Source organism: Citrus sinensis, chromosome 2, assembly GCF_022201045.2.
Source record: "Citrus sinensis cultivar Valencia sweet orange chromosome 2, DVS_A1.0, whole genome shotgun sequence".
Lineage (NCBI taxonomy): Eukaryota > Viridiplantae > Streptophyta > Magnoliopsida > Sapindales > Rutaceae > Citrus > Citrus sinensis.
In genome coordinates, this window is record NC_068557.1 from 24,261,923 (window position 1) to 24,280,685 (window position 18,763).

The 18,763-nt window shown below is 32.1% G+C and overlaps 2 protein-coding genes across 2 annotated transcripts; both read left to right on the top strand.

Moving 5' to 3' along the window:
- The first annotated feature begins 799 nt into the window (after positions 1–799).
- Positions 800–1,883, top strand: LOC102619845 (21 kDa protein-like). Its single transcript, XM_006469153.4, has one exon. It carries the CDS (start codon positions 859–861, stop codon positions 1,495–1,497), a length of 639 nt encoding a protein of 212 aa, XP_006469216.1. The 5' UTR covers positions 800–858; the 3' UTR covers positions 1,498–1,883.
- Positions 1,884–14,419: 12,536 nt separating this feature from the next.
- On the top strand, positions 14,420–16,840 carry LOC102619559 (pectinesterase). The gene is made up of 2 exons (XM_006469152.4): positions 14,420–15,385; positions 15,878–16,840. Exons 1-2 carry the CDS (start codon positions 14,488–14,490, stop codon positions 16,555–16,557), a joined length of 1,578 nt encoding a protein of 525 aa, XP_006469215.1. The 5' UTR covers positions 14,420–14,487; the 3' UTR covers positions 16,558–16,840.
- The last annotated feature ends 1,923 nt before the right edge of the window (positions 16,841–18,763 follow it).

Genomic DNA, 18,763 nt, shown 5'->3' on the forward strand with positions numbered 1-18,763 from the left:
AAATTTTTTTTTGTCTGAACCACGAGGTGGTCTTAAGTGGACCCCAACTGTGGGAGGTACTTTTAAGTCTGTACCACAACCTAGACTAATTCTCACTCGCACCGGGTAGGTCCGTAAGGGATAAAGTGATGACTAAAGTGGTGACTCCATATGAGAGTATGGCTTGAACCCCTTACTTTTTTTAAGGAGTGGGAGTGTCGAATCACTCACACTAACCAAATTTGGTTAGAAGACAAAGAAATTTAGTTAAATGCTAACTCAGAAACTTAGAAAATCAAAAAATGAATAAAAAGCTGAGTTTCCTTGAAAACATTTAATTATTATCAAAAGAAACATTTCCGGATAGTAAGAAAATTGAACCCTTAAAGATCGATTTTGACTTTAGTGATGTCAATGTAACGAATTCCTTCAAATCCGAGGCATTCCATTTCGTTGACTTTTTAATGAATACAAAGCCTCATATCAATTAGAAAAAAAAAGGGGGGCCTTCATATATGTATTCCACACTCATTTTCATTGATAAATTACCATTAAGATCTAATTAAGACCTCAATTAATAATCCAAAATTTTCTATGACTGAATCTTATGCATTATTTCTAGCAATATTTTACGGAAAAGTGATTTTACAAAAGTCGTATTCACACATACCAACTATCAAATTAGACACAAAGATTAGAGACTTCACACAAATCACAAGTGACAAAATATCAATGGCATTTTCGTTAATATCCCGAATAATAATGGCCAAACAAGTCAATCTATTACAAACACTTTACAGTTTACACTACTTAAACGCTCACTCCTTCACACAGAACTCAACCCACCATTACCATTATCTCACACAAACCCAAACAACCATGAAATCCCCACGTCCTCTAATTCTTCTCTCATTCCTCTTTTCAACTTTCTTCCTCCAGCTTCATGCAATCCCCGCCGCAGCCCCCGCAAGCTATCCACCTGACACCGGTTCCGGCAACGGCACCGACTTCATCCGTACAAGTTGCAACTCAACATTGTACCCCGAAATATGCTACTCCACTCTATCCCGCTACGCCAGCACCATCCAGCAGGACCCCGCTCAGCTTGCCAGCGTAGCCATCGGCGTGACGCTATCCAAAGCCAAGCGCATGGCTAATTACGTGTCCAACATCTCCCGCCAAGCCGACTACGGCTCCGACCAGCGAGCCGCAGCCGCTTTGCACGACTGTTTCTCCAACTTTGGGGACGCAGTCGAGGAGATTTACGGCTCGCTCAAGCAGATGCGCCAGATTAGGTCGGCTGGGACTTCCCGGGCCAGCTTTAGGTTTCAGATGAGCAATGTGCAGACGTGGATGAGCGCCGCGCTGACTGACGAGGAAACGTGCACGGACGGATTTGAGGATGTGGCTGATGGGCAAATGAAGGAGGAGGTTTGTGACAGGGTTGAGTATGTGAAGAAGTTGACGAGCAATGCACTTGCTCTTGTCAATCGTTATGCTGAGAATGGGATGAACTGAATCGTCATGATGATGACTGGTTTTGGGCCGTTGGATTTGGTGGCGGGTTAGATAGAACTTAGTTCGTGATTTTGTGATATATATATATATATATATTAAGAGTGAGTTAGTTTCGTGTTTATTGTAAATGTTGTTCTGTTAACATTTTATTTTCATTTTTAATTTTTTTCTATTAATAGGAACCGAGTCTAGTACTGTGTTGGACTCTGAGTTCATACAGTCTTCCGTCTTATCCCTTGTCTATTTGTGTCTTTCTATTTGTGGTTTTACAAGTGTGAATGGTACTGAGAATATCTTAACCCTTTTGTTGTGAGTGAAAAAAAATTATGTTTCTTTTATTGTCTCAAGTGAAATGATAAAAATAAAAAATAGCCTTTTCAATTAGACATCGGAGCTCTCCAAAAGAGAATTATTATTCAGTATCGAAAGATAACCTATGTGCTTTTTTTCTGTTGGGGATGGAAATTTCTTCATGTGGAGTGATATAATTATGTTGTAAAAAAATGATTACATGTTTATAATATAAAGTTTTTCATGATAGTCGATACCATAGTTCTGTATTACCCTGACCCTTAATCTCAAGGACGAAGGACCCACAGCAAACTTTACCAACCACTAATTAGTTGGTTGGATATTTTGATTGTACGAAAAAAAATTTATCTTGTGATGCCATTTCTAATAGAACTGTTTCATTCAATTATTAGGTTTCTTCAAAATCTAAAAAGGTAGGTCAGATTATATAAATATGTGAATTAAAGTGTTTTTTTTTTCTTTTACGTTGGCTAATAATGATGTTTTATATGATAATTTTTGTGTGTGGCACGTTGTTTAATTATTGTCAATAACCCACTTTTGACCAATTGAAGATAATTGGTCAAATGGGTGTGATGTAAGTCGTTTTTGGTTAAGTTATCAACATTTCCGTACATAAATTGATTTTTCAAGAAATAAAGTTTATGAAATTGATTTAATAAAAAAAAATTGCAACTTTTGTGAATCGTTTGATAGTGATGTGAAATATTGAATAAATACTACGCGAACTTATTAAAGTTGATGCTTGGACAATATTAATACTTTTCCAACAGAAATGATGCTTTTGAATTGATCGCCTTATGTGTAAGTGATAATATGTGTAAAATCCTTCATGGGAATAAAGAAAATTTCTTCATATTGGCTTAAAAACTCATAGTGATAACTACTAACCCATTTTTGCAAGCTTAGTAGACTAACACGTGGGGAACAAATATATAACTCAATTAAGTGATGGGCGAAAAATATTAAATAATCGTGGTCGGCTTCTATTCTTCTGCTTTTATAATTATATATTGATATGAAAATTTAAAACAAAACGACCTACCCTAAAGTAGGGAATATATTTCGAACTTTTGGAGCTTTGTTTTGGCCTTCTAGGTTCTTATTTTTTCTAACTAACATTCGAAGTTAAATTATACGGAGGGTAAAAGTTCGTTTCATCCCTATATTTTAATATTAGTGTCCATTTAGTCTTTATATTTTTAAAAATGCCTCAAAACATCCATATCCTTAAATAATTGACATCCCTACTATTATTTTTTGTTTCTTTTGACTTGCTTTTACAGTATTACCCTCTTACAATAATGTTTCTTTTTATAAATTTAATAAAAAGAAAAAAATAAATTATCAATTTAACCCCAAAAATAAAATAAAAACAAAAAGAATATATATTAATTTTTGTGAAAGCTTACATGTGTCCAAAAAAAATTTATTGTAAAAATAATTAAATTAACTTTTTTTGGACATTAGTAATAAAAAATTAATATATTAATTCCTCAGCAGTGTGTTACAAAAAAGTAACATATATTAATTTTGATTCAATTTATTTTTGGGATTAAATTGATAATTATTTTTTTTCTTTTTACTAATGTCTAAAAACTATATTGTAAGAGGGTAATATTGTAAAAATAAAGCCAAAAGTAACAAAAAGTAAGAGGAAATGTGCTAATAATTTAATGTCATGGATGTTTTGAGGTATTTTTAAAAATATAGGGACTAAACGAGATTTCACCCTTATACGGAGGACCACAAGTAATGTACATGAGTAAATATTTGTTTAATCCTTACATTTTAATTTAAATGGCTATTGTATTTTTATATTTTCAAAACTACCTTAAAATACTTTAACAGTTAAATATGTTACATTTTCACTCTTATTTTTTCTTTACTTTTACAATAATATCCTTAATATTAATTAATTTATCTTTCAAAAAGTTAGTTTTAGCAAGTTAATTAGTTAACCATTAAAAATCAGCATGAAAGAATTAGTATTTTTTGTATCCATGCAACAAACTTATTAATAATTATTTATAAATTAATTAATTTAACACAATAGAAACATTTAATATCCTTGCTACAATCTTAATATTAATTATTTTATTAAAAATTAATTTAACAAATTTATCCTAAAAGCAAAATAATACTATAAAAATTTAGGTAAATTTTTATGTTAATTTTAGACAAATTTGATAAATTATCTTTTCTTTTTTAAATTTTCATTAACATCCCTAAGAATATTGTTGTAAGTAGGGATAGCAATGGGGCAGATATGGGTTGGATCTATTTTATTTCAAATCTAGATTTATAATGAAAATCAAGATCCGTATCTGCTCCAGATCCGTCATGAATCCATATTTTTCGCTCCATATCCAGATCCAAAAAAAGAAATAATTATCTATATCTGCTCCAAATAAAAAAAAATAAAATCCAAATCTGCTCTAAATTCGTCATGAATTATAAAATTCAGTAATAAAAAAGTAATAATTTTTTAGAATGAAAATTGAAGGCTAAAATGTATTGATAACAAATACATTATACAATTTTTCTAAAAAATATAATAAATATTGTAGTTTATACTTTTACACCAAAATAATAAAGAAGAAAGATAATAAAATATCCTTCAAAAGTAATTGCGGAAGTAAGATCAATCTAATATTTTATTATCTCCTTCATCATTTTAATATCCACGACACACCTACCTTCATTCTTACAATATTAGATAATGACATATAAATTAAATATGATTAATATTAAGTACTTTATTATTTTTATTATGACCATATTTGACTAAATATATGAATAACTATATTCCTTAAAAATTATTTGGCCAATATAATAAAATAAATTACCAGGTTGTATTACTTGGCTTGCAATTTGAATATTGCATGTACATGTACATGCTTTAGGACTGGCTGACCTTTAAATTTACAAAACTAACCTTTAAGTTTTAAGAGTTTAAATGTATGGTAAACACCACTAATATGCTATAAATAAAATTTATTATCATTATAATTCCACAATTGTTATGAAACTTTTAAAATAAAATAAAATTAAAAAATGAGTGTATATGGATATGCATTTAGATATTAACATAGATCCAGACCTGCTCGAGATCCGTCTTAGATCCGCACATCGATATCTAAATCCGATCCGATTGGATTTGAATCACATGGATCTTGGGTCAAATCCAATCCATTGCCATCCCTAATTGCAAGAGTATTATTGTAAAAGAAAAGAAAAAATAAGGATAAGAGTGTAATATTTTAAGTAATTATTATTTTTTAAATATAAGTGTTAAATAGACATTTTTTTAACATAAAGAATTAGAATATTGTCCAATTAATGCCACCAAAAAAGGGATTAATTTATGGGCAGATAATTGGATTAGAGAGTTAGCAGTTCAAATCGAATCTCAGCGTATAAACTCACGTTGGTTTTGACGTAATTGTAGCCAATGATCTCATGCCTCGTGACAAAGTAAGCGTTTAAGTTTGCATGATTGCAGATAATCTTTTGATTTTATAAAATAATTTGAGAGTGACTATTGTTCATGTGCTACATAAAACAGGCCAAGTAATGCATGAGAATCACGCAAGCCTTTCAAACTGATATCTTCTTGGATCATATTTGCATAATTGAGACTGTGGAGTGCTATTCACAAGAACTTGATTAGTTGGAATGACCCAATTTTTTTTTTCCCCCTCCTCTATTTTGATAATCTTTCGTTGTCCCATTAAGGTTCATTGGATAGGGTAACGACCATTAATTTAGTTAAAAAGGCTCAAAGAGCCACCAAGGGTTACTATAACATCATCTCTTCAGACAATAAATAATTTATAAAATCAGATTTTTAAAATAAAATTGCTGTATCTAAGATTTTGAGAAGCAATATTTGAAGAATTTTTAAGGAAAAACTGATTAAACGCATTTCTTAATTATAAAAAGCGAAAATCAATATATATATATATATATATACGGTTTGTTTTTAAAAGCGAAAGTTGAAAACAAGCTAACTTGTTTTGTAAAATTCAATTTTCGAAAACTTATATCAAACATACTAACATGTCTTTTTATAGGTACAACGACTTAGCTCAACCGGTAAAACATAGATAATATAAAAGATTGGAATTCGAACCGAGCCACAAGAACGGCAAAAAATTTATTTTTTTATTATGCTATATATTATATGCTATTTTGCTTTCGGGCCTGCAATTGCCACGTATGCACTCACACACACACACACATAATATAAGCTACGTCGAATTCTTGTACTTGTGCTCACCTACGAGGGCTCGACCAACCACACATTCTTTGATTCTTAGTTGATATGTTGCAAAAAAAAAAAAAAATGTAATTAAAGAAGAGGTGATGAAAGCGCTGAAGCAAATAATTGGAGTTGGAGGGCAAACTGGCTTGTATTGTTGTGCATATTTGGACAGATCTCAGGGGACAAAAACGGCCCGTGAAATGAATTGACCAGCAGCCAGGAGGTTCGACAAAATAGAAAGCAAAGTTTTGTATTCAAGATTTGGTTAAGGGCATTAAATTCTTCTATTCGGATTCATGCATGCCCTGTTACAGCTCAATTTAAGCATTCACGGGTTGCATACATTTGCCTTCTTCTTATGAACAGACAAATTTCAAATTTGATGGGTTCTTTGTTTTTGTGCGTAGGCAGGATGACTCGTATCTCTTCTGTTTGTTGGGTGCTAATAGTATGGTTAAGTTTACGATTAAGCCTAAAATTTGTTTATTCGTATAAAAAACAAGATATATATATATATTATACATTTAGTTAAACCGGAAGAGTTTTGTGTTGTTTCATGTGGTTTTAAGCACGTGGATATAGAATGACAATGGCTTTAGGTTCGATACATAGCTGCCAAAAATAAAAAGGCATAGATGATGATTTATGTTATTCATCATATCATGTCAAAATTAGACATTACAAAATTTTAATTAATAAGCACAGATTCACTCAAATTACTGAACTTATTTTAATTGGTTTTATCCATCTAACACGCTTATCATGATCACGAGAAATTCTACAATACATCAGAGATAATATAACTAAATAAATGCATGTATGACATGTGTTTTTGAGTTTAATATGAATATATAATTACTACTTATATAATAATTTATCAAGATAAATACACACATATCATATCATGATTTGCATTTTGTATGGCTCCTAAATATTTAACACTCAAATTTTTTCCATTTTGAACCCAATGCAGCAGGGTTGGACTTGCAAAGGACTGAAAGGAGGAGTAGGTTTGGGATTTTGAGTTGGGCTGGTTTATTTTAGGCTCGATGAACTATAGGAACCCATAAATTGATTTGGGCTTGGGCTTATATGAACTTATCCACGTATAAATCTATCCAAGATTCCGAATGTGCTAAACAAAAAGATTTTTAATTTTTTTGTCCATTTTAATGCTGCTCCAGGAAATTTTAGAAACAAATAAACTATATGAAATAAAAAACCTCACCGATTTTGAAGAGCAAATGTTTGTAAGTTAATGGGAATCAAAAGGAGTGAAAAGATAATGGGCTTCAACAACTTTGATTTTCAACTTTCATTGAGTGCCGATGAATCATATAGCCTAGAATCCTTCCACACAAAATTTACAAGATGATTATTAATTGTGAGAATTGTCCTTATTGCTGGTCTTGAATATATGTGTTTGATTGTTTATAATTTTCACACGTTTACGGAAAGATGAAAGCGTTTCCAACTATCCAAAGCTAACTAAAGTCTTAACCTTATGGTTTAAGGGAAGGCTGGAAGCAATAAATGATCATAAATCAGGTTCTATGACGTCAAATGTCAACATTCAGTATGTTTAGATGGAGCCACCATGAAAACACACGTAATTTATCATGACATTGAAGTTAATATTACTTTATTTATAGGCAATCATCAGAAACACTCCAAAATAGTATATTTGTTCCATGCAAGTATGCTATCTTATTAAATTAAAGTTGATTCTGATGTTTAATTTCAGAATGTCAAATATCGTATCTTTCACTCTTAAGTAATTGGAACTTAACTGTCAGAGGACTAGAAATAAAGCTGTGACTGAAAACTGAAAATTAAGAAGATACCAAGCCACTGTTAATAGACAATGATAATTAAGTAACAACAATATTAATTAAAAAAAAAATGGACAGCAAAACAACCAAGCTGTGAAATTCTAATTTTCTAGCCAACAATCCTTTTCCGGGTACATATTTGAAAATTGAAGTCGACAGCGACGGAAAAATAATTAACATTGGTTTTGGATGCTAATGATGGCATTATTACTTTGTTTACAAATTCTATTTTGCTTTCTGTTATTGAAGATAAAGTGTCAACTTTGTAGGGGTTCATTTCAGGGAAAATTAAGACAGAAAAATGATGGATAGAAAGTGATGTATGACAGTGCAAAATGTGGAAGCATTTTTAGCAAATCGTATGCTTGGAAAAAATCGCAATGAATAATAGGTAGCTTTCAATAATCGGTGGAATGATTTTGTGTTATCTGTGTCTTGAATGCAAAGACATTACTTGAAGGAAGAATTGGTTTTGTTTCACTCTTACAAGGTGCAACAATAACAAGTCCCTTTCGTAAAAACAATAAGCATGCAGGCATTCAAAATTTTAAGGTTCTTTTTTTCCCTCTGAACAGTGGCATTCAATATCGATCATCACTCTTTACCATGTGCCCTTTCTTGATTTGTCAATAGTTTCAGCTCTATTCATGAGTTTTAATTTTTCCCCCCAATGGCAACATATGTTTAGTTGTTTTAATTATGGATTTTTGTAGCGTAACGATAACATTTTTCCCTCTCACGTGAGTGAGTACGGTTCAAACTTCATTGTTTTCACACTTAGAGATTTTATCATTAAACTAGATGGCACCCGCCGCAGTAAATATTAGCTGCTTACCATATAACGGGAAAAATTGCTAATTAAATTATATGTATATGAGCTTCTTGATAATTAATAGACGCTAATCACCTTGATCATTTGGGACTAAAAACATGAGATAAATCATATCAATTTGTAATTAAGTTACCATATGTTTATTTATGTATAATTAAATAATCACACTCCAATCCTGATATAAATGAGTTTCAAATATCAAATCTTTTGCATTAAAAACTCTTTAAGCTTTTATTTTACGCACTCTTGGGTGCGATTTTAAGCTATATATCAATTTCCGAAAATGACTGTACGTGAGTGTGAAAACAATTTTTTCTTCCTTGCAATTAATATTATTTGTACTGATTAACACACTGTACTATGGTTCTTTGATAATGATCTTACATGCATCAATTCATTTTTATGTGAAGCCTATCAAGAAGTTAAATCAATTAGTTAGAATGATGCAGTCTTAAATTATTTTCTGTTGGACATAATAATCATAAAATGTCTCTCTCGTGTAGGGTCATTTTAATCGTGCATTCATTCCAAAAACTTCGAACCCAAGCTTTAGATAAAAGATTATCATCAATTTGTGATTTGTAATGATCCGAATTTTAAAGAAAAATGGATCGCATCCTCATTAAACATAATTTTAAAAAATAATACGAATAGATTGCTGTTGTGTTGAACTATGTATTTTTAAGATTGCATTCAAAAGCTCGTTAATTTTATTTCGAGGCAAAACATAATGAAGATGTTTCTTGCCTTAAATGATCATGAAAATGTGGTTTAAAATAATTAGAGAAATAAATTTTTTTTTTTTTTTTTGCAAAATAGATAAATTAGATTCCTATTCATGATAAGGGCAACGTTGATGAGAATAAAGGTAGCTTTCCTTTTAAAAAAAAATAGTTAATAAAAAAGCTTGATTAAATAGCTGTCCGCCATGACAATGGAAAGACAATAAGACACGCTTGGGGTGGCCACAGAGAAGGACTATTAAGTACAAGATTATGACTCCTCCAATATCCGCCAGGTACTTTTATCAGAATGTTGAAAACACATTATTTATGATTATCCATTCAATAATTCAACAATTTGTATGTATTGTCCCTTCAAATTAACTTCTAAATGTTATTAATCTCTGTCATTCTTTAATCATCTTTTAATTCAATTTAACAAACTGGCAGATATTTCAATGTGACTAATAATAAATTAGTCAAAACGTAAGAATTATTGATTAATAATATAATTAATCCTATAATACAGAGTTTCCAACTTCCATATATAACATGTATCAAATAATTAATTGATCAGCCTTCTACCTTAGACAAATTAATAAATCCAATATATTTTTTGTATTCTTTACGAATTTAATCACAAGGACAGAACTAATATCACAATGACCTAATATTCACATTATTGTTCATTTGGTTCATCATATTGCAGATATCTTATGGAGCCCTGGCAAATCTGAGTCTCTTATATTGACCTATTAACAAGTTTGGAGTTCATAAATTAATTCAAATACCACCCATCAAATTGAGGTGGAATATGATAAGCAGCCAAATTATTATCTCAATGAATTCACGTAACAAGATTTGCTCCTACGTGTAACTCAAATAGCATGCACATAAACTAGTATCAAGGATGTTTTATCATCATGCATGTAATTACAAAAGTTTAATTTTTCCTTTAGTACATAGTCTAGTTCTATATATGTGTGTAACAATTTCTTTCAATGAAAACCCCTGCACAATATTTTGAAAACATCTACAAAAATATGATGAAAATGTGAAAACTAAAAAATGAAAAAAAAAAGAAGAAGGATATTGGAACTGTTTGACCCAAATATATATAAGTTTACATTTATTATTAGGTAAAAACCCAACAACAACATTAAGTCGGGTCTAAAATTTTTTAGTCAAATCCATGTATTGAACTGTTATCCATATCTTTTATGTTCTAAAATGGAAGACCTGCAACTCAATACCAGAGCCTTTCGTCAAATTATAACTTTACTATATGTTGAACACTCATTCTCTTATGTGATATACAAGCTGGCAATCAAAATTTCAAATATAATTGAGATTAGTTTTCAAAAGGCATACTCAATTTCTTCTTTTGTCTTTTGTTTATAGGGCTAGCTAGAAAGCATTTTCCATTATATAGGTAGGGCATCTTATGCAGTGGCGAAGCTAGTATTGTTTTATGGGGTGGGCTATTAGATTTTTTTTTTAAAGTATTAATAAAGTTAAATTTATAAATTATACTTAACTTAAAAAAAAAAAAAAAAAGCTTACCCAGGTTGCAGCTCGGGTTAGCCCACTCTTACCTTCGCCCCTGATCTTATGGCCTTCATGAACCATGAAGTGCGTCGTGGTTCATGGTTCATGTAGCACAATATGATGAACATGTGAAAACTAAAAAATGAAAAAAAGAAAAAAGAAAAAAAAGAGAAGGATATTGGAACTGTTTGACCCAAATATATATAAGCTTACATTTATTATTAGGTAAAAACTCAATAATAACATTAAGTCAGGTCTAAAACTTTTTAATCAAATCCATGTATCCATATCTTTCGTGTACTAAAATGGAAGACCTGCAACTCAACACCGGAGCCTTTTGTCAAATTATAACTTTAATAATATATGTTAAACACTGATTCTCTTATGTGAGATGCAAGCTGGCAATCAAAATTTCCAAAATAATTGAGATTAATTTTCAAAAAGGTGTACTCGATTTCTTCGTTTGTCTTTTGGTTAAAGGCAAGCTAGGAACCCTCTTCCATTATGCAGGGCATTTTTGTGGCTTTCATGAACCATGAAGTGCATGCGTAGTGGTTCACAAAGTCAACCACTTCAGGAAGATAGATCTTTCGGATCTTTATATATTACTTTCAGATTGATCTTTACTCGTCATATAATTGGTCGATCAAGCTTTTACAACATTTTTGTGGTTGTAGTGGCTCATTCCAGTCAGTCGCATTTGTGAGGCCTACGATTGGAATGGAAATAGAAAACAGAAAATTTTGTTGATGTAATTAGCGTGGTCCAGCATATTAATTGAGACTTGAGAGGTAGAAGTAAGGGTCGGCCGTCGAATATTAGGTTTTGATCCAGCTTTTTCCTGTCTTGTTTGATAATTTCTTTTATCAAACCTGATTGGTACTGGTCAATATGTTATTTTCAATCCTTCCATTTGTGAAAGATTTGGTGTTAAAAAATTTACTTTTAAAAACGACTTTTCAGATAACGGTTCTTATGAACTTATATTCTTATTTAGATTATAAATTTTTTAGGGGACATCAACTTTAGAATCCTAGTAGGTAGATATGTGCTACGTGGAGGGTAACTTTGATGTGGTTAAAATTGGGTTAATGAAATTGTGACAAGACGAGTAAATTTTTCCACTTTCCACAGCAACATTTGAAGTTAATTATTTTCTACCGTTATTACGAAAATTATAATATTTTTTATATTCTTCTAAGAAAGCTGAATCGGACTTCTATGTTTTTGCTTTCTTCTTATTTTAATTTCTTATTTTTATTAGAATGCAAAACCTATGTGCTAAAAACAATTTTTTTTTTTAATCAATAACTAGGACAAAGCTACGGTGCCCCTGGTGCTTCGGTTATCCCTATTTTTGATAAATTACTTTGCAGTCCCTAAATTAAAAAAAAATTAGAAGCTTTAAAATTTCAATACATTAGTCTAATATATTTGAACATATATTTTTATTATCTGTTGAAATTATTTATTATGGATTAACAAATATTAGGTTGTTTTCCCAAAAAAGATTTAATGTACTAAATTTTTTTTATATGCTATTACCCTTACATTATCTTTAATTTTAATAGCCCAATTAGGTCAATTGACCATAATATAAAATTTAAAATAATCTAAAATTATGTGTCAAACTTTTTACTTTTTTACTTTTTAAGAAAACAATAGGGACATCATTGTTAAAAATTAAAAAAAAAAAAAAATACATTCATGCAATTAAAAATGGGGGTACCGTGCGTGCACAATAGTTGGACCCCTGATAACAAGGGCAAATCTATTGTTACGTTTTGGTACCAACCCAAAAATATCCTAAAGTTCCAGTGGCCTCAGCGTTTTGGTAGTGATAGAGACAAATCAAAACGCACAGGCTTTATTCCAATTTCCAAGCCAGCAAGATTTTCCGTTCATGAACAAAAAGTAAGAATTCAATGCTTACCCAATTTAAACATTTTCAAGCCATTCATCTTAATGATTTTTTGTAGTTAGGGCAAAAATGACCCAATAAGAAAAAAAAAAAGAAAAAGAAAAAATCAATGGAGGATTACTTACCACGTATGAATAAATTAAAGTAAAATTAATTCACATGCACGTATGCAATTTAATCAGCTTTTAGGTATTGATTATGATATGTAAACAAGATCATTTGCATAAACAATAGGTTGATGGGTTGACACTTGTAAACAAAAGAACATGAAACAAAAGGCTCATTAAGATTATCGTTCACCAAACTGAAAAGTAAATTTTGAGAGGATTATCCTGGACATCGAGGTCAAATACCCCAAAAGTTCACGTGATATTGTTTGCGTTCGGAGCACTTTGCTGGTTTGCTGTGTTGATTTGATGTTTGAGAAAGAAAGTTTCATCTACTATCAATAATTTTTGCATGAAGATTAATTTTTTATTATTTTTATTATTATTATTATTATGTGCTTTGTAGTGTTTAACTCTTTATGAATTTGAAACGGTTGTTGTGGATAGTGTTACGAAATTTGATTGATTTAATTGGCAATCTAAAAAACAATTGATATCCGACAGAATAAAAATTGATGATATAATAAAAAGAGAGAGAGAGAGAAATCGATCGTGTCGTATTTTAATTTGTTTGTAGGTTTGGAATCAAATTCATTTTAGAGAAATAATTTTGTATTTCGCTCATTTCAGTTATAAGAGAGAAATATTGAATGGTTGTTTCAGTTTTCCAAATCCACTAATCGTTACAAAAAAATTTGAGATGAAAAACTTAGCATAAAAATCTAAAGGATCCAATTACGGCATCTCAGGAATATCATATACTCTCGGGATACAGTATATAGCAATAGCCTAAAATGCTTAGTATTAAATCTAAAACATGGTTTGCATAGTAACGAATCCTTTTTTGTTTAAAAACCGACAAATGATCTACCGAGATTAATCTTTCCATCAAAACGATAAGTCAATGCCTTATAAAAATAAATATGAGTTTATGATTAAAACCAGCGGAAATTAAAACTTACCCAATTAAGAATTAATGGTAGCCAATAGCGTAGATAACCAATCGTACTTGTCATTTTGTTGCTGACAAATTGAATCGAGTAATTACAAAATACGAAGTCATTTTGAGTCTTCGGTCATCCACTATTCAACAAAATTAAACAAATAGAAAACTTATGAATCTTTACAATGCCAACAAAGTCTAATGGCGTGTTACATCCGCTTGAATTAAACCCATGGCGACATTCAAAACCAACCATAAACCCTAATGACCCACAACCACAAAGCATCCAGAAGATTCTTTTTTCACGTAAGCATCATGCATGGCCCCATCAAAAACCCCGTCCAAATATCATGAAAATACCATCCACCAACAAATACACAAGTACGTACCTCTCCCCACAAATTGTTTGGCCTATATAAACAACCCTCCCCCTGCCACCTTTTGATCATCCACAACATAATTCAATCATACCAAAACTCTATAGCTAGCAAGCCTTTTTGGTCTCTATGGATAAGCTTGTGCTCATCCAACTTTTTATTCATTTTCTAATTTTTTCTTTAAACTTTGCGCATGGTGAATTAATAACATCGTGTAGCCAGACCCCATATCCTGAAATATGCAACCACTACACGGCCACTAATTTTTTATCAAACTTGGAGCTAGGTCAAACCCAATTCTCTTTTCGTGACCTAAACCTTAAGGTCACCATTGACCAAGCCATACACGCTCACAAACTTATTTCGACTATGGACTTGAGTTCATTCAATAAGCTAGCCAAGTTAGCTTTGGTCGATTGCAAGGATCTTTACGACGATACTGTTAATCATCTCAATCGTTCGATGAGCTCTAGCAATCCGATTGATTCTGTAACTTGGCTAAGTGCAGCTATTGCCAATCAAGAAACATGCAAAAACGGGTTCACTGATTTTAATTTGCATTCTCATCTACAATCCTTGCCATTTATGTCAGGCAACTTCTCCAAGTTGCTTAGCAATTCACTGGCTATAACTAAGTCCACAGTTTCATCTTCATCAATACCGTATGCTTATAAAAGGAACGGTGGCCGACGGTTACTTGTCAATGGATTTCCAACGTGGGTATCCGCCGCTGATCGAAGACTTCTCCAGTCAAGTGGGGTGGGGCCAAAAGCTGATGTTGTGGTGGCACAAGACGGGTCTGGTAATTACAAGACCATTTCAGAGGGTGTGGCTGCAGCTGTCAAACTAGGAGGTGGAAGTAAAAGAGTTGTCATTTACGTTAAAAGGGGTGTGTATAGAGAGAATGTTGAGATTAAGAGATCTATGAAGAACTTGATGTTAATTGGAGATGGGATCGATGCAACGATTGTTACTAGTAACAAAAATGGGAAAGGGGGCACCACTACTTTCCGCACAGCAACTTTTGGTAAGCTCCACGATCCACCCATGCATGGGTATGACTCCGCTTTAATGATCAAAATAATAATAATTAGAAGAACGATAAGTTTATCAAAGTTATTAATAATAACAAACAAAATTACTTCCACCAATTAAAACCAATAAACAAACTGAGCCCTTTTCGAATTGGTGAGAGAAATAGTAAACTTGTCTCCTTTGTTCACATCAATTGGTAACGACTTTGACAATTTTAAAACTCTTCTTATACTTTCATATTTCACTTTTCGAAAATAATAATTCATAAATTACCATATAATACAAGTAACATCTAACAATCTTTTGATTACACTTTGAGGGTTACACTTTGGGGGATTTGACAAACAGCTTTGTTTTATTAGTTACCTGAATTCAAAGACAGCCAGATAGGTTAAAAAGTTAATTTTCATTCCCATCTTTTGTTGGGGAGGGGGTGGAAAAAAAAACCTTATACTATACTCACTGTGTTTACTTATTATGGCAGCTGTTTCCGGCCAAGGCTTCATTGCTAGAGACATGACATTCGAGAACACGGCCGGACCGGCAAACCATCAAGCAGTAGCCCTTCGGTCTGGCTCCGACTTCTCGGTCTTCTATAGCTGCAGCTTCAAAGGATATCAAGATACCTTATATGTCTACTCTCAACGCCAATTCTACCGCAACTGTGACATATATGGAACCCAAGACTTCATATTTGGGGACGCAGCAGTTGTTCTCCAAAGCTGCAACATCTACATAAGAAAACCAACAGGCGGCCAAAAGAACACTGTCACAGCACAAGGAAGAAAAGACCCTAACGAAAACACAGGCATCATTGTTCATAATTCTAGGGTTACGGCGGAGTCGGGTCAGGGATCGTTCAAGAGTTATTTAGGCAGGCCATGGAAGCAATATTCAAGAACTGTGTTTATGAAGTGTAATATCGATGGAGTGATTGATCCAGCTGGTTGGTTGCCGTGGAGTGGGAGTTTTGCTTTGAGCACTCTTTATTATGGTGAGTATATGAACATCGGAACCGGTGCAAGCACTAGTGGGAGGGTGAAATGGTCCGGGTATCATGTTATACGGAGCCCCGTGGAGGCCGGGAAGTTTACGGTTGGAAACTTTTTGGCCGGAAACTCTTGGATTCCGGCGACCGGAGTGCCGTTTGATTCTGGTTTGTGAATTATCATCAGGCGCACGCAGTTTGCTTTTAATAATGTTAGGGAAACAATAGTGTTTGTCGTCATTTGTAAATGGGAAAAGGGATTTAACGTGTTCAAATCGTCGTATAGTTTTTGTTGGCTGTTTTCATTTACACATATCATATACATATACTAGGAGACGATGCTTTACCTGCACTTGTTGTTAAAGAATAAAAGAAATTTGTATGATAGCCTAATCTTTTATCAATTTGTAATATATGTAATTGTGAAAATAAAAGTGATATAATAGCTTTTATGCTGTATATATGATTGTTAGTTCCTATTTAATATTTAATAGCATGATCTTGAAACCCCACCTCTCTTCTCCATGAAATTAATATACCAGGTTGTGGTTGAAAGTTGCAAACATCCAGGCATTTTAATAATTAAATGCCGATGCTATGCAGTATGCATGGTCCAATTTTTCAAAGTCCTCATGAAAATGAAACCGGAAGCTGTTTCTTACTATCATTTCATTGAATGAAAATTTAGATTCATGACTCGGAGAATAAATGAGTTAGAACAGTAGGGCCATGTATGCATCCTGCAATCCTGCTGCCTCCATCTAGTTGTCTTTATTTGTAAATTGCCATGATGGAACAGCATGACTTTCATAATTTAGCTGCTTAGCTCGTAGTACATCCGTAGCGCTGTGTCCTGCGTACGCATCATGTCACTGTCCCCGGAAAACTGAATAGTTCGATGCATATATATCATAATTATTCTTGTGATTATCAATCAATTGACAGTCACGCACTGATGAAAACTGACATATTATCAGATAATAATTATTTAAGTTCGAGATTATCCATTTGCATTGAATGAAGATGACCATTTCTCTCCCAAGAATAATAATGCCAGCAAGCAAAGAGTATTTTTGGTCCAACCATTCAATTTAGGGTATGAAATTTCAGCTTAAAAATTGAATCTCAATGTTAATGATAATGTTATAAAATTGGATAGCTGTTGAGAATGGGAGTCGGGGACTAAAAGTAGGCCAAATCTTCTTTGTTAAACCACAAGTTGTAGTGACTTTCGGTTGGCAGACGCTGAAAGCCAAGTCATATGAAACACCTTATCCTACAATTGGATGGCAACAACCATTATTTAAGCAAATACGGTTGTTGGTTGTATATTTAATTTGCACCATATATTCTATGCCATCAAGATTTTACAAGTAATTTAGTTGTCATTATGCGTATCAACATATGGCCAATTTGAATTTACTACATTATTTGAAGGACCCATCAAGAATAGCACATCAATTTTGAGTTCTTTGTTTTTTTTTTTTAAAAAAAAACATTATCTGAAAGATCCAACAGCTTTGTGTTGTTGAAGATTCCCATAGACTAGACAATATTTAAAAACCATGACTTTTTTCCCTATGTGAATCTTCTACAGGAATGACTGTGAAGGGATATAAGAATAGTTACTATACAGAGCCAATAAAATTGTACAAGTTGTACTCTATCTACTTGAATGGGTCCATTCTCCCCATCTTTGGTGTCGCAAAATGCAATGAGTGGTATACCCAACAAAAATAAAATGAACGGCTCGAAACATTTTCTATTAATACAAATAAGAAAATAAGAAAAAGAAATTCCATTTTTTCCACCTTAAAATGAAGAATGGTGGCATCGATGTGAAAATGGTGATGATTGCAGCCAGTCAGCTTCCTTTAGCTAGTGGAGGCTTCCTTCAGACAATGATATACATTACATTCATACGGCACTAAAATCCCATGCAGACTTGCCCACAACTGTTGACCACAAATGTCCAAATTTTTAATCAAGACCATGCCAGCTAAGCCTTCTTGACCATGCCCCCACTATTTAACTTTTACAGTGTTTATTTGTAGGATTAATGAATCAAAATCTGTAATAAAAATTATTAATAATGTTTATTTATAAAAGTAAAAGGAGAATATAAGGAGCACGAGTTCTCCTCATTTTATTCCTATTAAATTTTCATAACCTCTGAAATGTCCTCAATTAAGTTTGGTCAATCTCCATAAAAATTTTGTATTATTTACAAATAGGTCCTTCATTATTTAATAATAATAATTATAATAATAATAATTATTATAATAATAATTATTATTATTACTATCGTTATTTGTTAATGTCATTATTATTATTATTACAATTTATTAATTTTTTATTATTGTTATTAAAATAATTATTTTG

Bases quoted from the DNA above. Each gene is read 5' to 3' on its own strand.
- LOC102619845 (XM_006469153.4), top strand. From the start codon at position 859: ATGAAATCCCCACGTCCTCTAATTCTTCTCTCATTCCTCTTTTCAACT.
- LOC102619559 (XM_006469152.4), top strand. From the start codon at position 14,488: ATGGATAAGCTTGTGCTCATCCAACTTTTTATTCATTTTCTAATTTTT. The intron at 15,386-15,877 runs GTAAGCTCCACG...TTATTATGGCAG, and splicing joins TTTCCGCACAGCAACTTTTG to CTGTTTCCGGCCAAGGCTTC.